At 44.4% G+C, this 23,245-nt stretch overlaps 2 protein-coding genes across 3 annotated transcripts; both read left to right on the top strand.

Moving 5' to 3' along the window:
- The first annotated feature begins 330 nt into the window (after positions 1 to 330).
- On the top strand, positions 331 to 11,486 carry cep43 (centrosomal protein 43). 2 transcript variants are annotated; one of them, XM_055232439.1, is made up of 18 exons: positions 331 to 559; positions 1,354 to 1,407; positions 1,958 to 2,012; positions 2,203 to 2,291; positions 2,367 to 2,507; positions 3,132 to 3,188; positions 3,305 to 3,375; positions 4,034 to 4,089; positions 4,586 to 4,647; positions 5,713 to 5,772; positions 6,283 to 6,452; positions 7,158 to 7,211; positions 7,423 to 7,455; positions 7,637 to 7,704; positions 7,841 to 7,909; positions 7,988 to 8,021; positions 8,613 to 8,676; positions 11,289 to 11,486. In XM_055232439.1, exons 1-18 carry the CDS (start codon positions 476 to 478, stop codon positions 11,361 to 11,363), a joined length of 1,296 nt encoding a protein of 431 aa, XP_055088414.1. In that variant the 5' UTR covers positions 331 to 475; the 3' UTR covers positions 11,364 to 11,486. The 2 variants fall into 2 exon arrangements, with proteins under 2 accessions (XP_055088414.1, XP_033846708.1); XM_033990817.2 differs by lacking the exons at positions 7,158 to 7,211; positions 7,423 to 7,455.
- Positions 11,487 to 12,419: 933 nt separating this feature from the next.
- LOC117393197 (C-C chemokine receptor type 5-like) lies at positions 12,420 to 21,736 on the top strand. The gene is made up of 6 exons (XM_055232440.1): positions 12,420 to 12,428; positions 14,137 to 14,376; positions 16,070 to 16,510; positions 18,455 to 18,805; positions 20,133 to 20,351; positions 21,659 to 21,736. Exons 2-5 carry the CDS (start codon positions 14,137 to 14,139, stop codon positions 20,328 to 20,330), a joined length of 1,230 nt encoding a protein of 409 aa, XP_055088415.1. The 5' UTR covers positions 12,420 to 12,428; the 3' UTR covers positions 20,331 to 20,351; positions 21,659 to 21,736.
- The last annotated feature ends 1,509 nt before the right edge of the window (positions 21,737 to 23,245 follow it).

Genomic DNA, 23,245 nt, shown 5'->3' with positions numbered 1-23,245 from the left:
TGACTTTGAGTGTTTTGAATGTTTTGAATGTTCACCATTGCCTCGATGAAGGTTAAAAGAAAGCGCCATGGAGGAATGATGACTCGGTCAGGGTACAGAAAAGGCAGTGCTGGAGGGTCGAGCGGGACTTATGGTCTGCTGTGTTTGTTTGCTTTTTGTTTACAAAAAAACTTGAAAATACTCAGAAAGTATTGTATTGTAAGTATGAAAAAATAATTTAGCTTCATTTGAATACTGCTATACTATAATTCTTTACTACTATAATACTGTGGCCCACACTCCCGCACAGCAGATGGCGCAAATGCACCTAAATGTTGGTTACCACCCGCCATAAAAACAAAACGAAAAAGGTTTGTTTTGGTCCTGTTAGTGTCGCCTCTGCTCCTGACACTACCCTCAAAGTGTCTTCTGTCTCCGGGATTTGATTTGGTCCGGTTCTGGCTCGGTTTGTCTCGGCTTCCTTCGAGTCTCGGACATGTCCGCGGCGGAGGACGACACAGAGCTACGGGACCTGCTGCTCCAGAACCTGGAGAACAGCGGCGTCCTGAGCCGCCTCAAGGTGGGAAATGCCGGGGCTAAACCGGGGCTAAACCGGAGCTAAGCCGGAGCTGCTTTCATGGGCTAAACTGGAGCTAACGGGGACTAACGGGGACTAACCGGGGCTAAACCGGGGCTAAACCGGGGCTAAACCGGGGCTAAACCGGGGCTGCTTTCATGGGCTAAACTGGAGCTAACGGGGACTAACCGGAGCTAATCGGTGGCTAAGGAAGAGCTAAAGCTAAAAGTGCTGAAATAACATAACAAACACGAGTAACGCGGTTCAAACATTTACACAACAATAATGAGACTTAAAATTAGCACTTCTTCCTTAAAGATTAAGATATTTACATTGGACAACTTAAAATGCTTTATTTTTCCGCGGATTTGAAGCTAACTGATGCTAACGTATCTACATATATACTTTTATTAAAGTGATTCAAACACTGATTAAAGGTGCACTGTGGAACTTTTCTGGAGAGGAGTCTGCCTTCTGTTAGTTTCCATGGAAATGTCATTTCTTTGCTTCGAATATTCCACAGTATCATTAAACATGTTTATCTATATGGAGACGAACAGGTCACATTACAGGCCAAGTCAGAGGTCAGCAAAAAAGTTACACAATGCACCTTTAAATACAAATAAAGTGGTTGACGTGAGGGTCATGGTCTCGGTCCAGGTCTCGGTCCAGGTCTCGGTCCAGGTCTCGGTCCAGGTCTCGGTCCAGGTCTCGGTCCAGGTCTCGGTCCAGGTCTCGGTCCAGGTCTCGATCCAGGTCTCGATCCAGGTTCTGATTGGTTGCTGGTTCTTTTCCAGGCGCAGATGAGGGCTGCAGTGTTTCTGGCGATGGAGGAGCAGGATCAGCTTGAGGTTTGTGTCAGAACTTTACAACTCAATCCTGCTTAGGCCTGAGTCCCTACAGGGTGTAGGGCCTATTGTTTGATTAGCCCTTATAGAGCGTAGGGTCTATTGTTTTATTTCACCTTAGCCCTTGCAGGGCATATGTTTTATCTTCATTGGTATTGCATGAAAGCATTGCGCGAAAGCATTGCCAAATTACTACACCCCCGATTAGCTTAATTGAAGAACATGAAATTTGGCACACTGACAGGTCTTCAGGTCATCCCCGTCAGAAAAGTCTGGGGGTCCAAAGTTGTTTTTTGCACGCTGCTGCCATAGCAATGTCTGGGATGTTATTCCATCTGTTGACTTTGTCTGTTTAGTGACAAGGACAGCCCAGAGACGCAATAACACAAACACATGTGGAGTGTTAGCAGCATCCTAAGGGAGTGCTAGATCAACTGAGTGCGAAGTGCGGCGCACAAGGGCTGTTTGATGCTGCTTGTGGCTTTAATACTATCATTACTCATTCACAATAAAAGTCTGTGCTCTTTCATAGTAAAAGTCTGTGCTCTTTCAGAATAAAGCTCCTCTGGTGAACGAAAACCTGAAGAACTGTCTGAACACCAGAGACGGTACAAGCATACACACACACACACGCACTCATGCACACAAACACACATACACAAGCCCCTCCTCTCTCCTCCTCTCTCCTGTTCTCTCCGATTCTCTCCTGTTCTCTCTTGTTCTCTCTGGTTCTCCACACTCCCTCTCCTCCTCCTTGTCCTCCTCCTCCTCTCACACCTCTCTCCTGTTCTCTCTCAGGTCGTGTGGTAGCGTCTCTGGTTCTGGACTTCCTGCAGGTGTTTGACTTGGACTTCAGTCGGTCTGTTTTTGAGCCTGAGATCAGTGCTGTGAGTCTCGCCTCATATTCTGTTTGAACATGAGGGATTCATCTGTGTGTTCAAGCTTCAGTTTGTGTTTTACAGAAGCAGTTGGAGTCCAGAGACCTCCTGTGCAAAGACCTGGACCTGAACCCAAACCCCAAAAGTCCGCTTCTACTAGAACTGGTCCAGAGACACCACCAGCATCGGACCAAGGACCGGACGAAAGACTGGACCAAGGACCAGGTAAAGACCAGAGGCCATTGACCAGACTGCTTCTGAGGCCTCTCCTCCAGCACAGCCCTCCTGAGCAGCTCCTTGTGGCGCCCCCTCTCTCCTGCTCCTATTTACGATGCTCGTGAGAGGAAGTGGAGCAGCCGGATGTTTTTACAGTGCACCACACACCACAGAGATCTCATCATGAAGCATGTGTCAGAGTGTGGAGGTTTTAAAGTGAGACTAAACATCAAAATGGCATACTTCACACTGAGCAGCTAAACTGGGTGGGACCTAGAGGACTAAAGAGGAGAGTGAGAGTGGAGGACGGGTGGGGCTGGAGGTATAAGGAACAGTGTAATTGGTCTAACAGATATCCACACTTCAAACTCCAAATTTAGTTTGTGCTAAAATGACCTGGAACAGTAGATAATGCCTAAAACACCATATACACAGATTAGTAGCATTAAAGTGGGGTTAGTGTTTAGCTCCACTTTAATGAAACCAGGGCTAAACCAGGGCTAAACCAGGGCTAAACCAGGGCTAAACCAGGGCTAAACCAGGGCTAAACCAGGGCTAAACCAGGGCTAAACCAGGGCTAAACCAGGGCTAAACCAGGGCTAAACCAGGGCTAAACTGTTCTTCTATTTTTAGGGCCCATCAGAAAAACAGTTGGAGTGGGTTCGCCGGAGATTTGACTTCTACGACAGAGTGAGTAACAGAAAGAGAGAGAGGTGAAAATGATGAAGAAAAGACGGAAGGGATGGATAAACGCAAAGTTAGAGAGGGGTCATTTTCTTCTTGTTTTTCACATGCCTGCTCTTCAGGACGGCGCCGGCTCCATAAACAAAGATGACGCCAAACGGGTTTTCTTCGACCTCTTCCCCAAAATGAACAGGTGGCATCATTTGTACTTCTTTCCCTCTTCTCTCCTCTCTCTCTCCTTTCTCTCTCTCCTCGCTTTCCCTCCTCTTACACTCTCTCTCCTCTCGCTCTCTTTCTCTTTTCTTGCTCTCTCTCCTCTCGCTCTCATTCTCTCTTCTTGCTCTTTCTCCTCTCGCTCTTTCTCTTTTCTTGCTCTTTCTCCTCTCGCTCGCTTTCTCTTTTCTTGCTCTCTCTCCTCTCGCTCTCATTCTCTCTTCTTGCTCTTTCTCCTCTCGCTCTCTTTCTCTTTTCTTGCTCTTTCTCCTCTCGCTCGCTTTCTCTTGCTCGCTCTCATTCTCTCTTCTCGCTCTCCTCTCGCTCTCCTCTCACTCTTTCTCTCTTCTCACTCTCCTCTCGCTCTCCTCTCACTCTCTTTCTCTCCTCTCGCTCTCCACTCACTCTTTCTCTCCTCTCGCTCTCTTGACAAACCTGATGTGATGTGCAGTTGTTTCATTAACGGGATGCACGCTGATTGTAATAGTGCTCTGAGTGGGGAGTGATTTAGCACGAAGAGTAAAGAGGGGTGAGGGGCTGACTCAGAGCGGCAAACACCCTGTCTTTAATTCTTTAATCTCGTATGAATATAGTATTGTGCTTTAAACTCATATAAACTCGTGGTGATGTTGTTGTAGACATGTCCTGGAGCAGTTTGTCCTGGAGGAGCTCCGAGATCGAGCTGTGAGTACAGGTAAGTCATGACCCCTGACCCCTCTGACCCTAAAGAACTCTTTGTTTCTTTTGTTCTTTTTGGTCAATCAGGGGAACCCAGAGAGAGCACTTAGACTCTTTGTGGGGGACACCATGTTAAAAATACAATACAAACAGAAAACAAACAAGTATACAAGTCCATATAAAACATTAAAAACAGGTGCAGAAAAGTTCCTTACAAAATTATTAAATTATGATTGTGACGCCAAGGTATTCAGTTTTGTGTGTGTTCCATTTTTGTGATTCAAAACACGCAAAAGCCCTCTTTCCCGTCTCATGTCTCATCTCACTAAGGAATCTTGTGACCTTTGACCCCCCCATAACCCTTTCACTCCTGACCCTCCTGACACTTCTGACCCTAAAACAACCCAGCACCCTGACCGTGTGTGTACATGTGTGTACATTTGTGTATATGTGTGTATATGTATACGTGTGCTTGCAAGTGTGTAACCCTGTGTGTCCCTGTGTGTTCTCAGAGTGTGAGTGGAAGACCTTCCAGCTTTTGTACCAGAGCCTGTTCTCCTTCAGCTCGTCTGTGGTGAGTCACTAACAATTGTACACTTTTAGTTATTAGGGCCCAAGGGCGAGTGTGCGAGGAGAGGGAGTCAGCGACTCGTCCTCTCTATTGTATTTGTACATTTTTGAGGAAAATTGCAAAAATTAAGTCGTAAATAATAATGTATAGACAGTTAATGGTATCAGAAATGTGTTCAGTGAGTGATAGTGATCTTTTAAGATGGTTTGAGTCCCATTATTCTAACTTTTTGTTTAGGCACAAAAATTGAAGAAAAAAAAGATTATTATTATTATTATTATTATTATTATTATTATTATTCCTTTCTGCCAAGTAAATCACTCCTGAGAGAAAGAAAAAATGCTAAAAAAATCAGCACAAAATTAGAGATCAACTCCAATTTAAGTTACATAGCTTGGCTTAGTGACACCCTCTGAAAAATTAAAGTACATTAAGAGATGGGAGGGGCAGGTACATAGAGCATGTCAAGATAGACAAAAAAGTACATTATGGCCCCGCCCTAAACCACACAGGATGTTGGCAATATTGGGTCAAACTTGAGGCATCCAAAATCTAGACCTCGTACTTCAATGAACTTGTCCTTGTTTTTTTTCTGATGGACCCCAAACTGAGGCCACATCATCAGGACATATCTGAGGTCAAAAGTTGTTAAAATAATATACATAAGTCTTAGGGTGTGGTCATAATGAATTCTTAGCGAAATGGCCATTTTAAAAGCATAAAAATTCCTGTAACTTTTGCAAACATCATTGGGTTCACACAAACCCAATATAGTATATGTGTATTTTGATGAGCTGGACAAAATGAGAGTGTGGATTAAAATTCTATCTTTAAAAATGGCTCTCCAGCGCCCCCTGCAAAGTTACAATGGGCCGTAAACATTTATCTCCAACATGTCAAGCTAAGGTTGATATGGAGCTCTCCCACTGTGGCTTGTCCTTCCACGGTCGCAGGGATTGCGAGGGCCCTTTATCACTGCTTGCAGTTCTAATATTATGAGGATGTTGTTATTAGTATGATTATATGAGGTGCAGTAGTAATAGCAGTAAAGGTGTGCGTGTGTCTCAGGTGGAGTCGTGTGGACAGGATCAGGATTCAGAGGAGAGACCCTCTGCTCCACACAGACAGGTGCACACACGCGCACACACACACATACAGCTACAGGCACACATACACATATACAGCTACACACAAACACACACACATACAGCTACAGGCACACATACACATATACAGCTACACACACATGCAAACATATAGCTACATGCACACATACTATGCACACACACAGCTACACGCACACACATACAGCTACACGCGCACACACACACACATCTACATGCACACAGACATACATACAGCTACATGCACAGCTACACACAAATATATAGCTGCACACATACAGCTACACACGCACACATACAAAGCTACATGCACATACAGCTACAGACATACATACAGCTACACACACACACAGAGCTACACACACATACAGCTGCACGTGCACATACAGCTGCATGTGCACACACACACACACACACACAGACACACACTCATTTTCATCATTGTCCTGATCCACAAACATCTGCCCTGAACCTGAACTCTGACCTCTGACCTCTGTTCTAATCCGTGGCACAGGGCTTTGAGACCAAAGGAGTCTCAGGTCTGGACCCTGGTCTGACCCGGGACCCTGGTCTGGACTCTGGCCTAAACCCAGACCCTCAAAGGGACCTGGACCTGGATCATGTGGACGATGGAGACTCATTTTTTGACGATCCTCTCCCTGCTCCTCAAAAGACTTACGGCTGGTGAGTAGCACCCTACTACCTACCACCTACATCCTGCATCCTACTGCCTGCGTCCTACTGCTTACATCTTACACCCTACCACCTGCATCCTACTGACTTCCACCCACATCCTACCCCATACATCCTACATCCTATTGCCTGCATGCTACTGCCTACATCTTACAACCTACTGCCTACATCTTACACCCTACCGCCTGCATGCTCCTGCCTACACACTACCGCCTTGCATTCTACTGCCTGCATCCTACCCCCTGCATCCTACCGCCTACACCTTACACCCTGCCTCCTACATCCTACACAATAACTCCTACACTCTACCTTCTACTGCCTACACCCTACCACCTACATCCTACACCCTACCACCTGCATTCTACCAACTGCATCCTACCACCTAAATTCTACCGCCTACACCTTACACCCTACTTCCCACACCATACACAATACCTTCTACACTCCACATCCTACACCCAGCATCCTACCTTTTACACCCTACCTCTTAGTCTTGTTCTTGTCTAGTCCTGGTCTAGTCCTGGTCTAGTCCTGGTCTAGTCCTGGTCTAGTCCTGGTCTAGTCCTGGTCTAGTCCTGGTCTAGTCCTGGTCTAGTCCTGGTCTAGTTCTCGGGCAGTCTTTGGTTCTGTTGTAGTCCTTCTCTGATCCTAGTCCTATTCTAGTCCTCCTCCTGGTTTTCCTTCTGTCTCTCTCAGCTCTGAAGATTCTGGTCCGGTTCTGGTTTTGAGGAGGGACAAAAGTCTGAGCGAGTGAGTCTTGTCCTATCACATTCCTGCATTCAGACTCCACTCTGCGGCTAACCTCTCCTGGTCTCCTGTGCCCTCTCCTCCTGCCCCCCCTTCCCACTCTCCTCCTCCATCCCTCTCTCCTTCACTCTCCTGCTCATCTCCTCCTCTCCTTTCTCCTCCTCTTTCTCGCTCTCTCTCGTCCTTCTCCTCCTCCTTTCCTCCCATGTTGTAGTCTGTCTATCCTGGCTGCTTCTACAGAAGTCAGGTGAGATACTTTTGTCTTTTTTTTCCCCCAAACTCTTAAGTTTTTTTCTTTTTATTCAGATTTAGCAGGCACCTGTGTGCTTTTATCTGAGTCCCAGTCCAGGTCTTCGTCGAAGTTCGTTGAGGTCTGGGTCCTGGTCTGGGACCTGGTCTGGTTCTGATACAGTTTTAATCTTTTACAGGAAACCAGAGAGTCCCATCCCATCACTGTCTCTGGGACGAAGCAGCTCCTCAGAACCAAGCCACACAGGTTAGTCCTAGTTTAGTCCTAGTTTAGTCCTAGTTTAGTCCTAGTTTAGTCCTAGTTTAGTCCTAGTTTAGTCCTAGTTTAGTCCTAGTTTAGTCCTGGTTTAGTCCTGATTTTGATCTTGTTCTGTTTTTTTCAGGAGCTTCAAAAGCCAAAGGACCAAAGGACTCAAGGCCCCTGAGCGGCCGAAGTGGGTCTCATCGTTTAGGTAGGGGATGGGACCGGGGATTGGGTCGGGGACTACTGGTCCCAAGACCAACTGTAACAGAATTTTTTGTTTTCCCAGATGAAGATGTGGAGTACGACGACGACTTTAACAGGTCAGCCCCCCCCCCCCCTCTCTCTTCCTCTATAACTCTCTCTCTTCCTTTATAACTCTCTCTCTTCCTTCATAACTCTCTCCTCTATAACTTTCTCTCTCTTCCTCCTATATAACTCTGTCTCCTCCTCTATAACTCTCTCTCCTCTTCCTCCTTTCTGTCTCTCTACTCCTTATCCTACTTCTGCTCTCTCTCCTCTGTAATACTTTTTCTCTACTCCTCTCCATCTTTTTTCCCCCCTCCTCCTCTTCTCTCTCTCTCTCTCTCTCTCACTTTCTTTCTCTCCTCCTCCTCCCCCTCTTTCTTTTTCCTCCTCCTCTTCTTGGCTCTCTCTCTCTCCTATATAACTTTTTCTCTCCTCCTTCTCTATAATTCTCTCACTCTAAAATTCTCTTTCTCCTTCTCCTCCTCTTTCTCTACTATAATTCTCTCTCTGCTCCTCCTCTGACTCCTTCTCTCTCTCACCCTCTCCCTCTCTATTTTTCCTCTGTCTCTCCTCCTCCCCCTCTCTTGATCTTTTCCTCCTGTTTCTCTCTTTCTTTCTCTTTCACTGCCTTTTTTCTTCTCCTGTATAACTCTCTCTCCTCACAGTGAGCTGAGCATTGGGGAAGAGATCGAAGAGGTTTCCATTGAGGGACCAGAACCCAGCGACAAGGTGAAAAAAAAAAAAATCTATGTCTAACGCTGCTAAATTCTGAGGCTGTGTTCCAGTGTTGCCCCTGGTACTTTTTGAGATTACTCCCATTAGAATAACAGTGGCTTTTGCACATCACCAAGGCAACACAAAATATACTTGTGAAGATGCTGCTGAAGCTGCTAAGAGTGTGTCATTATCCACAGTGAAACGAGGACTGTACTGAAATGAGCTGAAAGGACACACTGCAGGAAAAAGACATTACTCCAAAAGAAACATAAAAAAGCCAGATTACAGTTTGCAAATGCACACAGGGACAAAGAACTTAATTTTTGGACACATGTCCTGTGGTCTGACAAAACTAAAATTGAACTGTTTCAACATAATGAGCATCTTTACAATTGAAGAAAAATGGGGGAAGCTTGCAGGCCTGAGAACACCATCCCAACTGTGACATACGGGCGTGGCAACATCATATTTTGGGGTTGTTTTCCTGCAGGAGGGACTGGTGCACTTCACAACTTCACAAAATTGATAGCATCATGAAGAGAACATTATGTGGAAATGCTGAAGGAACATCTCAAGACATCAGCCAGGAAGTTGAAGCTTGAGCACAAGTGGGCCTTCCAATGACCGAAGCATACTGCCAAACTGGTTACAAAGTGGCTTAAGGATAACAAAGTCAGTGTTTTGGAGTGACCATCAGAAAGCCGTGATCTCAATCCTATTGAAAATGTATGGACAGACCTGCAAAGGCATGTGCGAGTAAGGCGGCCCACAAACTTGGCTCATTTACACCAGTTCTGTCTGGAGGAATGGGCCAACTGTTGTGAGAAGCTTGTGGAAGGATATCCAAAACTTTGACCCAAGTCATACAGTTTAAAGGCAATGGTACCAAATACTAATGAAATGTATGTAAACTTCTGACTTTGAAAAAAATCTTTCTCTCATTATTCTAGCATTTAGCAAATAACATAAATGGAAATAATGTTGATAATCCTAATTGACCTAAAACAGGAAACGTTTAGTCTGAGCCCATATTTATATAGTGTGTGTAAACTTCTGGCTTCAACTGTATTTGTCTCAGAAGCTTTTTTTTTTCATTTAAGGTCTCCACATCTCAGTAAACATTTCCTTCTCGTCTGTCTGGCTTTTTCCCTTAAGCTGCTCATGTGTGTATGAAATCAGTTTGTCAGAGAGAAAGATGAGGGTAAATGGGGCCTTCACATATGTGTTTTCGATTGTGCATAGAGATGAGTACAAAACAAGTCAAACATTCACCTCAGTCAGGAGGTCTAAATTAAGACGTAAATAAACATGGAACTGAACTCTTATGGTGCATTGAAACATACAGTGGGGCAAAGTATTTGAACACCCTGTGATTTTGCAAGTTCTCCCACTTAGAAATCATGGAGGGGTCTGAAATGTTCATCTCAGGTCCATGTCCACTGTGAGAGACATAATCAAAAAAAAAATCTGGAAATCACATTGTATGATTTTTTAAAAATAATTTATTTGTATGTTACTGCTGCAAATAAGTATTTGAACACCTGAGAAAATCAATGTTAATATTTGGTACAGTAGCCTTTGTTTGCAATTACAGAGGTCAAACGTTTCCTGTAGTGTTTCAGCAGGTTTGCACACACTGCAAGAGGGATTTTGGCCCACTCCTCCACACAGATCTTCTCTAGATCAGTCAGGAGCCTTTGTTATCCTGGCTGTGTGCTTCGGGTCATTGTCATGTTGGAAGACCCAGCCACGACCCATCTTCAATGCTCTAACTGAGGGAAGGAGGTTGTTCCCCAAAATCTTGCAATACATGGCCCCGGTCATCTTCTCCTTAATACAGTGCAGTCGTCCTGTCCCATGTGCAGAAAAACACCCTCAAAGCATGATGTTTCCACCCCCATGCTTCACAGTAGGGATGGTGTTCTTTGGATGGTACTCATCATTCTTCTTCCTCCAAACACGGAGAGTGGAATTAAGACCAAAAAGTTCTATTCTGGTCTTATCTGACCACATGACTTTCTCCCATGACTCCTCTGGATCATCCAAATGGTCATTGTCAAATTTAAGACAGGCCTGGACATGTGCTGGTTTAAGCAGGGGAACCTTCCATGCCATGTATGATTTTAAACCATGACGTCTTAGTGTATTACTAACAGTAACCTTGGAAACGGTGGTCCCAGCTCTTTTCAGGTCATTGACCAGCTGTTCCCGTGTAGTTCTGGGTTGATTAGTCACCTTTCTTAGGATCACTGAGACCCCACGAGGTGAGATCTTGCATGGAGCCCCAGTCTGAGGGAGACTGACAGCTGTTTAGCTTCTTCCATTTTCTAATAATTGCTCCAACAGTGGATCTTTTTTCACCAAGCTGCTTGGCAAATGCCCTATAGCCAAATACTTATTTGCAGCAGTAACATACAAATTATTACAAAAATCATACAATGTGATTTCCAGATTTTATTTTTAGATTATGTCTCTCCACAGTGGACATGCACCTAAGATGAACATTTCAGACCCCTCCATGATTTCTAAGTGGGAGAACTTGCAAAATCACAGGGTGTTCAAATAGTTATTTGCCTCACGAGACATGCATCATGTTTGGTCATGTTTTATTTTGTGTTTTTCAGTTTGATGAAATGACGCAGGACCTGAGTGTGTCTCAACTCAGCCACACAGCAGACTACATGGAGGAAGTCCCATAGACCAGGTCTAAACCTGGGTCAGAACCTGGACTGGACCAGGACTGGACTGTCTGAGTGTAAATACAATGTATGTGGGTGTTTGTATTAATTTTTTTTATTTATAATAAAATGTCTGAGGGTTTCAAAGGTTTTGTCTGAGTTTAATCTTGTTCATTCTGTATCATGTTTATGTTTAAATGTATATTTAGATTCATCCAGAAGTCACATAATCAAAGTCTTTTATACAAGTACAGTTTTAAACGTGGAGGTGTTACACCTCATGATGTCATCAGATGAGGTTCAGACTGGGCCTGCTACAAAGAGAACAGATTGAAAAACATATTTTTTTAAGTTTTTGGTGAAATAATCAGTAAAATTCGTAATTCTCAATTTAGATTGGTAAAATGTGACGCGGTCGTCTCTAGAGATCTGTTTAAATGTAACACAGTCAACTCTAGAGCTGTTTAAATGTGATGTGGTCAACTCTAGAGCTTTGATTAAATGTAACACAGTCGACTCTAGAGCTCTGTTTAAATGTGACGCGGTCGACTCTAGAGCTGTTTAAATGTTACACGGTCAATTCTAGAGCCCTCTTTAAATGTGACACGTCGACTCTAGAGGTCTGTTTAAATTCAACATGTTGTCTCTAGAGCCCTCTTTAAATGTAACATGTTGACTCTAGAGCTGATTAAATGTTACCCGGTCAATTCTAGAGCCCTGTTTAAATGTGACACGTTGACTCTAGAGCTTTTTAAATGTAACACGTCGACTTTAGAGCTCTGTTTAAATGAGAAGCGTTGACTCTAGACCTGTTTAAATGTGATGTGGTCAACTCTAGAGCTCTGTTCGAATGTGACACGTTGACTCTAGAGCTCTGTTTAAATTCAACATGTCGTCTCTATAGAGCTATGTTTAAATGTGACACGTTGACTCTAGAGCTGTTTATATTTGATTGTGGATTTTTTAAAGTTCTGTTTCAGTGAAATATTACACATTTGAATCTGTTCTGTATTTGTGACATCATCGTGTGGGTGTGAGAGGAAACTACCTCTACCGTGTCATTCGACTTCTGAACGACGACTGAAGGTGAGTGACTGTTTATTCTGCTCAGAACCAGGTCTAAACCAGGCCTGGTTTATTCCTGGTTTAGTCCTGGTTTAATCCTGGTTTAATCCTGGTTTAGTCCAGGTTTAGTCCTGGTATAGTCCTGGTGTAGTCATAGTTTAGTCCTGGTTCAGACCTAGTTCAGACTTAGTTTTCCCCAGGGACTGTTTAATGGGTTTATAAAAAAGACTAGCAGAGACATTGCTTGTAGTTGTTAAACCTGGTTCAGACCTGGTTCAGTTCTGGTTCAGTTCTGGTTCAGTCCTGATTGAGTTTTGGTTCAGTTCTGGTTTAGTTCTGGTTCTGAGGAAGTCCCTGAGAGGAACTTCACATTTCTGCTTTTGTCGTCAGTGACGATTTGATTGTCTTTAAAGGTCTCCTCACTGTAGTACTACTGCTGCTACTACTACTACTACAACTGCTACTACTTGGTATATCTGATCTTATTTTTAAACTACTTATGCAGCTTATAGTGGAGGTTCTGCCACCTGCTCGTCTCCATAGAGATGATATTTCTTTGTCTATGTTTCATAGCATGGCATTAATTGAGACAGGTCAGGTCTGTGGAGAGGTGAGCTCACGGAGTTGTAGTTTTGTATTAAATGTTCAGGTGAAATGTTCATGTTTCATACTGTGGAAGATTCCAAAGGCTTTAACATCTCCATGGAGAGAAGCAGAACCTCCTCACCAGAAATGTTACATAGTGCGCCTTTATCTTATCTTTTACCCGATCTAAACCACTAACACCAGTTCTAGACCTGGTTTAGACCTGGTTTAGACCTGGGTCTAGACCCGGCCCCGCAGGTTGAGGTTCCTGCTCTTTGCAGTGACCTGGTTTGGTGCATGTACTCTTGCAGTATTCAGTACTTCATATTCATCATGTATGTAATCATATACTAACTGGGTCAGACCACAACCACCGGGGACTACACCAGACCTAAACGTGGTATAAAATGGGGTCTAAACTAGGTATCAACCAGAGCCAGACTGTTTCAGTCTAAACCAGGACTGAACCAGGTCTAGACCCCATCCCACAGATGTGGCCCTTTATCACCCAGGACAGCCCAAAGCCGACAGGGCGGTGCTGATGCAGGAATGCCAGCCCCTGTCCCAAGTGGCAGCGTTTAGAGCTGCTGCTGGTAGTGAGTCTGTTCAGTAAAATCACACTGAAATCAAAGCATTTTGTGACCACAGGAAGGTTTCTGAGCCTATAAAGGCACTCTGCACTCTTCAGTCCTCACATCAGCTTTATTTTACATCATAGATCACATATTAATGTTGTTCTGTTGTATAAATTACATATTTGTGTTCTGTTGTTTTTAACTATATATTTAGCACATACATATACATACATACACATATATGTATATATATGCGTGTGTGTGTGTATGTATATATATATATATATTATATGTATATTATATATATATATATATATATATATATATATATATATATATATAATACACACAGATATACTTTTAGTTTTTGTTTATTGTCCTGACACGAGTGTGTATACACACACACACACATATATGTATATATATATATATATATATATATATATATATGTGTGTGTATGTATATATATATATATATATATGTATATATATATATATATATATATATATATAAATAAAAACATCCTGGTTTAGTTCTGGTTTAATCCCTAAGCGTCTGTGATCCTCAGATGCCCTCCATGGACCTGGGCGGGACCCTGAACCTGACTCTGGACTCTCTAGACCCCGAATATGATTACCTTGACTACTATAACGGCTCGTTTGAGGGACCGTGTGAAACTGTCCAGAACCGGAGCTTGGCCCTGATGCTGGGTCCGTATGTGCACTCGGTGATCTGTGTCCTGGGACTGATTGGGAACTGCCTCATGCTCCTCCCCCTCTGCTGCGCCCCCAAACCCTCCATCACCCAGGTACTGCTCTAGTCCTGCTCTAGTCCTGCTCTAGTCCTGCTCTAGTCCTGCTCTAGTCCTGCACTCGTCCTGCACTCGTCCTGCACTCGTCCTGCACTCGTCCTGCACTCGTCCTGCACTCGTCCTGCAGTCGACCTTTTTCTATCCTAGTTTAGTCCTGCTCTAGTCCTGCTCTAGTCCTGCTCTAGTCCTGCACTCGTCCTGCACTCGTCCTGCACTCGTCCTGCACTATCCTAGTTTAGTCCTGCTCTCGTCCTGCTCTCGTCCTGCTCTCGTCCTGCTCTCGTCCTGCTCTCGTCCTGCTCTCGTCCTGCTCTCGTCCTGCACTCGTCCTGCACTCGTCCTGCATTCGTCCTGCACTCGTCCTGCACTCGTCCTTTTTCTATCCTAGTTTAATCCTGGTTTAGTTGTGCTCTAGTCCTGCTCTAGTCCTGCTCTAGTCCTGCTCTAGTCCTGCTCTAGTCCTCGTCTAGTCCTCGTCTAGTCCTCGTCTAGTCCTCGTCTAGTCCTCGTCTAGTCCTCGTCTAGTATTGGTTTCTGTCCTGCACTAGTCCTGCACTAGTCCTGCACTAGTCCTGCACTAGTCCTGCACTAGTCCTGCACTAGTCCTGCACTAGTCCTGCACTAGTCCTGGTTTAGACCTTTTTCTATCCTAGTTTAATCCTGGTTTAGTTGTGGAGGAGAGCCAGAGAGGAGCAGAGCCAGAGAGGAGCAGAGCCAGAGAGGAGCAGAGCCAGAGAGGAGCAGAGCCAGAGAGGAGCAGAGCCAGAGAGGAGCAGAGAACTAAGTCTTAAAATGGCATAATTCTTAGCCCTTAAATTTGAACTTAAGAAAAGACGCCAGTCAGACCCCTCATGTGTTTGTATGTAGAGTGTTTGTATAGAGCGTGTTTGTATAAAGCGTGTTTGTATAGAGCGTGTTTGTATAGAGCGTGTTTGTATAGAGCGTGTTTGTATAGAGCGTGTTTGTATAGAGCGTGTTTGTATAGAGCGTGTTGGTATAGAGCGTGTTTGTATAGAGTGTGTTTGTATAAAGTGTGTTTGTATAGAGCGTGTTTATATAGAAGCGTTTGAGCGCAACTACAATATATAAAAGTATAAAAACATGGCTCTGAGGCCCCTCTGTGCCATGGGCCCCGGGGAAACAGTCCCCTTTACCTTCACCTCATCCTGCAAGGGTCAGACCTTGACAGACCTCTTGTCCCTTGCAGGTGCTGCTCCTGCACCTGGCCCTGACAAATCTAGTTCAGTCCCGCTTTAGTCCTGCTCTAGTCCTGCATTAGTCCTGCTTTCGTCCTGGTTAGATCTAGTTTAGTCCTGCTTTAATCCTGTTTTAGGTCCTGTTTTACTCCTGCTCTTGTCCTGGTTTAGTCTTGGTTTGACCTGGTTCAGTCCTGGTTCAATCCTGTGTGAGTCCTGCTTTACTCATACTTCAGTCCTAGTTAGACCTAGTTTAGTCCTGCTCTAAGCTTGCTCTAATCATGGTTTAAACCAGGTTTAGTCCTGGTTTAGTCTTGTTTTAGTCCTAGTCTAGTCCTGGTTTACTCCTGGTTCCATCTTGGTTCAGTCCTGCTCTAGTCCTGGTGTAGTCCTGGTTTAGATCTGGTTTAGGTTTAGTCCTACTCTAGTCCTGGATTAGATCTGGTTTAGGTTTAGTCCTACTCTGGTCCTCACAGCCCTTTTGTCTCTTGCAGGTGCTGCTCCTGCACCTGGCCCTGGCTGATCTGGTTATAGTCCTGGTCTTGCCGGGTTTGGTGGTGATGGATTTGGGGGCATGGTCAGATGGGGGGGCAGGGTGTAAGGTGCTGAGGGGTGGGTACAGCGTGAGCCTCTACAGCGCCGCCCTGCTGCTAGCGGCGGTGAGTGCAGACCGTTACGCAGCCGTCGTGCACGCTCGCAGACGGCTCCGTGCACGCTCGCAGATGCCTCGCCTTCTCCTCTGCGCCTTCGTGTGGTTTTTTGCAATACTGCTCAGTCTGCCCAACTTCATCTTCTACGAGCGCTACCTGCCCCAGCACCACATGTGGATGGGGCATCAGGACCTGGAGTCAGGGGGTGGGTTTAACCTCACTATGGTTCTGGCTCTGGACATAAACCAGGATGAGGACACTGACTATAACATGACCGGGGATCAGGTGAGAGATACTGCTAATTTGAACCAAACTATCCCCTCTGACTCCTCCCCATCTCTGTCTGACTCCTCCTCCTCTGACCCTTGTCCCTCTAACTCCTCCCCCTCTGACTCCTCCCCTCCCACCTGTCACTCTTATCACTCCTCCCTCAATTTTGAGACATGAGAATTGATTTAACAAACAGAAAGTTAGAAAATCAACAATGAAACAGAAACAGACAAACAAATGAATCAACAGAAAACAAGCAAATGGAGAAGTGTCCCAGAGCACCCCCTGACCCTCCTTCTCAGCAAAGAAAAACTAAAAAAACTCAGTGGGAAAAAGAGAAACTTTGAGTAGACCCACAGTGAAGGAGCGATCCACTCCCATTGACTAAACCAGGATAAAACCAGGACTAAACTAGGACTAAACTAGGACTAAACTAGAACTAAACCAGGACTAAAACAGGACTAAACCAGGAGTAAACCAGGAGTAAACCAGGAGTAAACCAGGACTAAACTAAGACTAAACCAGGATAAAACCAGGACTAAACTAAGACTAAACTAGGACTAAACTAGGACTAAACTAGAACTTAACCAGGACTAAACCAGGACTAAACCAGAACCAAAACAAGGAACCAAAATCAGGACTAAACCAGGACTAAATGAGCAGGTTGCAGATGTGTCCAGGACTATTGTCCATCCATTTGCAGATAGAGTTCAATTTGTAGAACCAGAGCCACTCACCTAAGGGTCAGAGGGAGGCTTCTCCATGGTGGGTGGGGGTCATCCAGCCAGGTGAGGGAAGAGGAGGGTCCGGCTCCGCCGAACAGGACCAGGGCATAGAAGGGCATCTATGGTCCAGCCATCAGTGGGCGGTCAGTGGGAGGGCATCTGAAACAGTTGCACTCCCCAAATGGGAGCTCAGAGTTACATGAACAATCTGGTACCTCTCAGTAAGTAGAAGTAAAATTTAAAACAGCCGAGGGCTGCCCCTCTGACATCTATGTCACAGTCTAACCTCTGCAGCAGAATATTGTGGTTGATGGTGTCAAACGCTGCACTGAGGTCCAACAGAACCAGGACTGAGACCAGTCCACTGTCAGCAGCTAATAACAAATCATTTGTGACTTCAAATAGTGCAGTTTCTGTGTATGGTGAGCTCTGAATCAGGAGTGAAACATTTCAAATCAGCTACATCATTAGACTGTAAGTGGCGAAAAAGCTGCTTAACTACAACTTTTTCAAGAGTTTTTGAAACAAAGGGAAGATTAGAGATGGGTCTATAGTTGGCTAAAAGATCAGGTTCAAGATTATTTTTTTCAGAAGCAATTTAATCACTGTATATATGATGGACTGGGGACATAGCCATTTTCTAATGAGGTATTTATTATATTAAGGATAGGATCTATAATTAGATAGAGGATTCCTTTGAGGATTCTTGCTCTGGAGTCTAACATACTTCTGACTCCTCCCCCTCTCACTGGTATCGCTGCTTCCTCTCCTCTGACTCCTCAGCTCCCCTCCTCCTATGGCACCACCCCCTGGTGTGTGCTTTGAAGCTCACTTTAAAGAGGGGGTATACAGCAAAATCAATGTTTTTTATATTTCGTGTTCTACCGTTGTTCCCTCATCAAAAACATGAAGAGGTTTTAGATGTCATCCATGCATGTTTGAGCAATCTAGCGATCGCTCCCGTTCAAACCCTTTTTAGGGTTAGCAGTATGAGGCTGTACAAGGCTCCTCCCACAATCCTATATCACCCGTGCTCCCACACAATAATTCTACATAAACATACAAAAACATGATGCATATCAACGTTGTTCTGGGCGAATGTAGTACCTTCAAAACAATAAAAGGAAACATGGTGATCTGAATATGTTGTGTTACAGTTAATTACAATTAATTAAGTAAAATACCCCTTCCTTAAAAACAGTATTATATTAATTATGCCTGTGTCTCTCCTCAGCCCACTCCTTCCTCCCTCCGTGACTCCTCCTCTTATGATCCCGCCCCTCTGGTGTGCGCCCTGCGCTTTCCTAACAGCGAAATGGCACGCTTGGTAAAAATTATGTTGCCGGTGATGCAGATAGCGGTGGGGTTTGTGATTCCGCTCCTCGTTATGTGCTTTTGTTATGGCTCCATTGTGGTGACGCTTCTGAGGGGGCGGCACCTGAGTGGCAAGGGGCGGGGCTTCAGGAGAGAGCGCGCCGTCCGCCTGGTTCTGTTGGTGGCGCTGGTGTTCGTCTTATGCCACGCCCCCTTTAACGTCGTGCTGCTGTGGCACACACTGCTGCAGTTCCAAACCAGAGACTGTGAGGTGAGAGGGTGCACTGACTAACTGTGACACCATTAGACTGTGTGTGTGCTGTATCAGCAGCAGGGTACCGTAAATTTCGGACTATAAGCTTCTACATTTCTCCCACGCTTTGAATCCTGCGGCTTATACAACGGTGCGGCTAATTTATAGATTATTACTGGCTAACGGCCACCGGGGGGCACTCTGCAGCAGTAAATGCAACAGTGAGACAGACATGGGGAAAGATTTTGCGCTGAAGAATAAAACAGTTTTGATTGTGAGCTGCCATCTTGCGCATCATGCACACACACACACACACACACACACACACACACACACACACACACACACACACACACACACACTCATCATGGAAAACACATGAAGAACTTAGTAAATGTAAAAAGACAAAAAAGCGACAAGAGCTTTCAGATGAAATAAAAGCAGATGGCCCGTGTTGGTGCTGTTTTATTTTCTAAACATGCAGATATGTTCATCCCGTGTTGATGTTGTGTTTGTGCCGTTTTTTCAGGCATAGTTTGAAAAAAACAAAACAAAACAAAAAAACGTGTCTTAAATTAAAACTCTAAAAATCCTCCCTGTACCGTATTTCTGTGTAAATATCTCATGTTACAACATATTTGCAACATGAGGCTTATATTCGAGTGTGGCTTATATATGTACAAAATGTATTATCTTCTAAAATTTAGCTGGTGCGGCTTATATTCAGGTGCGCTCTATGGTCCGAAATTTACGTTAATAAGAATAAAAGTATTTGGGGGAGACTATTTGAGTAACTGTCTGATTTATAATTTGAAGTGAATGTTTTGGAGCTCAACAGTGAGCGCCCCCCTCTGGTTAAAGTAAATTCTCATTCATTTTTCTCATAGACTTGACGAAAAAAAAAAGAAAAAAAAAAGAATATTAAAAGCTCTGGGCTGAACAGTGACATGGAACTAAAGACACAAGACCTGCACTTTTATTACAACCTTTGTAAACTGCAGAGTTATTCAAAGATTTCAGAATTTTGTGTTTTAAATGAGCTTTTTGGACTTAAAACAACTGGTTAGCACGTAGCTGCTTAGCCTCCGCGATGCCTTTGAACTCGCAATATCTGAATGTTTGAAAAGTCTATGGGAAAAATAAATGGAAATGTACTTTCAGAACCGTACTGGGTGGGAGTTGGAAGTGGGCGGGGCTGTGGAGCTCCATTTGACAAAACAAGAAATAAGTCACAAAATCTTGAATTTTCTAACTGACCCAAAATTGAGCCAAATTAAATCTTTTCTGCAGAAACACACATTTTCAGATCATATTGCCTCTCTCCCTTCTGACCTCTCACCTCCAGTTTGTGGACCGCCTGGAGATGGCCCTGGCGCTCACCCAGACCATGGCTCTTCTTCACTGTGTGCTGAACCCACTGCTGTACGGCTTTAACAGCGCCCCATTCAGGACACGCTTCTACAGTGTCCTGCACAAACTCCGCCCACAGAGACGTCTGTCCTCCACCAGCCATTCTGAGCGCAGCACGCACTACACGCTCTGACCAGTCACACAGCACCAGCAGGTTTGACATTCGGACACAGTCGTAGTTTATGTTTGGGGGAGTTTCGCATTTATTGGATACCAAATTATGATGTCATACTCCAGGACCAGGAAACAGTATGTGATTAAAAAGGGATGAGACCATCATCTCCAGTTTGAGTCATGTGCCGAATCTGCATCAGTCATACTACTCTTTAGCTTGCCTTTTATTTTAATAATAATAATAATAATAATAATAATAATAATAATACATTTTATTTGTATTGCACTTTACATTTCAAAGAAATCTCAGAGTGCTACAGACACAGAAAAAAAACACAAAAAAAACAACATACAAAAACACTACAAATCAGAAAAGGCAATAAGTATAAAAAGACATTACAATTTACATTCACAAACAATAAATAGTTAATAGTAGTAGTACTATTAAAAGTCATAAAACTTAATAAGACTTTTAAAAGAAGAATGTCTTAAGGCCTTTTTTAAAGGCCTCGACATTTTGTGGTGCCCTCAGAGACTCTGGAAGGGCATTCCACAATCGAGGGGCAGCAGCCTGAAAGGCCCTGTCTCCCATAGTGGAGAGTCTGAGTTCATGAGTTGACTCCAGAAACAGTTGTATGTTGCGTCAGTTAAACCTTAGTTGTTTTTCATTTAAGTGAAATAGAGTTTGTAAATAAACTTTGATGAGTTTTATTTTGATAAAGACACTGTTCAGATCCCGTCTGGCTGTAATCACAAACACATGAAATATTAACCTCAGATCAGAGCCTCCATGTTTGTCTGCTGTCATCTGTTTGCTCTATGGGTTCGTTCACTCTTAGTCCTGATGTAGACTTGGTTTGGTCCTGCTTTATTCCGGGTTTAGTTCTGGTTTAGTTCTGGTTTAGTTCTGGTTTAGTCTTGGTTTAGTCTTGGTTAAGTCCTGGTTTAGTCCTGGTTTAGAGTCAGAACAGCTGGCCTCTATGTTTGTCTGCTCTTTTAACAGTTAAATGTGCTGTTCACACCAATGCTGGACTCACATTTACCTTCAAATAAACACATTTAAACAAACAGATAGCAGATTATATAGAGTTTGTGTGTGTGTTGTAGACAAGTGTTTGTGCAGAAGGATCTGAGCATGTGCAGATCCAAGTCTGACGCAAATTCGGCTCTGGCTGAAACTGGGGAATGAGAATGACCCAAATGAACCAGCGCCAACTCAAACTAGAGCAGCTCCTACAGGGTCAAAGCTCCTACAGGGTCAAATAAAATTTAAACCTCACAAATATATAATACACTGATGAGACACTGAAAGGCCTTAAAATGTGTTTGTGTTGTGTCTTTAAATAGAGAATCTCCATCACCTCCGCCCCCTACACCCTCTGACATCATCACGTCACTTCCTGCTCCCTCTGATATGATGACATCACTTCCTGCTTCCTGTGAGACCATGGAGGAGGACTTCAGGAGGACTCCTTGTGATCTTTTTGTTTATGTTTCTCAATAAAACCTCTAAAATATTGAGTTCTGTTTAATCTAACATTTAAAGGATACATGCTTTTGGCCCCTCCCTCAACCACCACCTTAATGTGGTGGAGGAGTTTGAGCACCTGAATGATCCGTGGAGTTATGTCGTCAGGGACTTTGTGCCCCTGATAGGGTCTGGTCTTGGGAGACGGATCAGACCAAGAGTGTTTCAGAAGCCCCCCATGACGATCATCAAAACAAGGCCAGTTAGGTCGCCCGGATTGGCATTACTGGGCCCCACCCTGAAACCATGCCTGGGGTGGGTGCTCGGCAACGAGTGCCTGGTGGCTGGGCCTTTCCCCACCCAGGTGGGCCCAGCCCGAAGGAAAGACGTGGGGCCATCCTCCCGTGGACACACCACCTGCGGGAGGATCCGTGAGGGGCGGGTGTGAAGAGATCAGGGCAGCAGTCGAAGGTGGGGGCCTCAACGTCCCGATCTCCGGACATGGCTTTGGGGACATGGAATGTCACCTCGCTGGAGGGGAAGGAGCCTGAACTTGTGCGGGAGGTTGAGCGTTACCTGCTAGATATAGTCAGCCTCACCTCCATGTACAGCTTGGGTTCTGGAACCCAACTCCTTGAGAGGGGCTGGACATTTACAAAGAACTCTTTAAAATCTCAAACCAAAGTGACTTTTACAAACTTAAAATGTGATTTCAGATTTAAATAATTTTAGTGAAAAACAAACACTGTAAAAAGTCCCTAACATGTTTGGGCTGTAGTACTTTACCTTAGTTAGAGCTGTCACTGCTGTGTTTGTTCTGCTGTTGTCTATGCGCGCTCAGTTTGAGAGATTTATCAGAGTGACCACTGCACCGTGTGATGTGTCTGGAGTCTCATGTGCGAGCCAAGGTAAACTCCCCTTGTGTCTGCCTCTCTTATTTGTGATCCTCTCTACCTGCTGTTTTGGTCTTGTCCCAGAGTCCTAGGTTCAAACCTTTTCTGTCTCAGATCTGGTTTGGCTCACACAGATCTGTAACTTCTTCTTTAAGCGGCTCCTCTGTCCTCCACTCGTCACCTGTATTAATGTCATCTGTTTGAACTCGTTATCAGTAGAAAAGACACCTGTCCACAACCTCAAACAGTCAGACTCCAAACTCCACTATGGCCAAGATCAAAGAGCTGTCAAAGGACATCAGAAACAAAATTGTAGACCTGCACCAGGCTGGGAAGACTGAATCTGTAAGAGGTAAGCAACTTGTGTGAAGAAATCAACTGTGGGAGCAATTATTAGAAAATGGAAGACATACAAGACCACTGATAATCTCCCTCGATCTGGGGCTCCACGAAAGATCTCACCTCAGCCTCAAAACATCACTACTCTATAGGAGATCTGCAGGAGGAATGGGCCAAACTACCAGCAACACTGTGTGAAAACCTTGTGGAGACTTACAGAAAACGTTTGACCTC

Source organism: Periophthalmus magnuspinnatus, chromosome 24, assembly GCF_009829125.3.
Source record: "Periophthalmus magnuspinnatus isolate fPerMag1 chromosome 24, fPerMag1.2.pri, whole genome shotgun sequence".
NCBI lineage: Eukaryota > Metazoa > Chordata > Actinopteri > Gobiiformes > Gobiidae > Periophthalmus > Periophthalmus magnuspinnatus.
This window is presented reverse-complemented; position numbering and strand designations above follow the sequence as displayed.

Bases quoted from the DNA above. Each gene is read 5' to 3' on its own strand.
- cep43 (XM_055232439.1), top strand. From the start codon at position 476: ATGTCCGCGGCGGAGGACGACACAGAGCTACGGGACCTGCTGCTCCAG. The intron at 4,648-5,712 runs GTGAGTCACTAA...CGTGTGTCTCAG, and splicing joins TCTCCTTCAGCTCGTCTGTG to GTGGAGTCGTGTGGACAGGA. The intron at 8,022-8,612 runs GTCAGCCCCCCC...CTCTCCTCACAG, and splicing joins TACGACGACGACTTTAACAG to TGAGCTGAGCATTGGGGAAG.
- LOC117393197 (XM_055232440.1), top strand. From the start codon at position 14,137: ATGCCCTCCATGGACCTGGGCGGGACCCTGAACCTGACTCTGGACTCT. The intron at 16,511-18,454 runs GTGAGAGATACT...GTCTCTCCTCAG, and splicing joins ATAACATGACCGGGGATCAG to CCCACTCCTTCCTCCCTCCG. The intron at 18,806-20,132 runs GTGAGAGGGTGC...TCTCACCTCCAG, and splicing joins TCCAAACCAGAGACTGTGAG to TTTGTGGACCGCCTGGAGAT.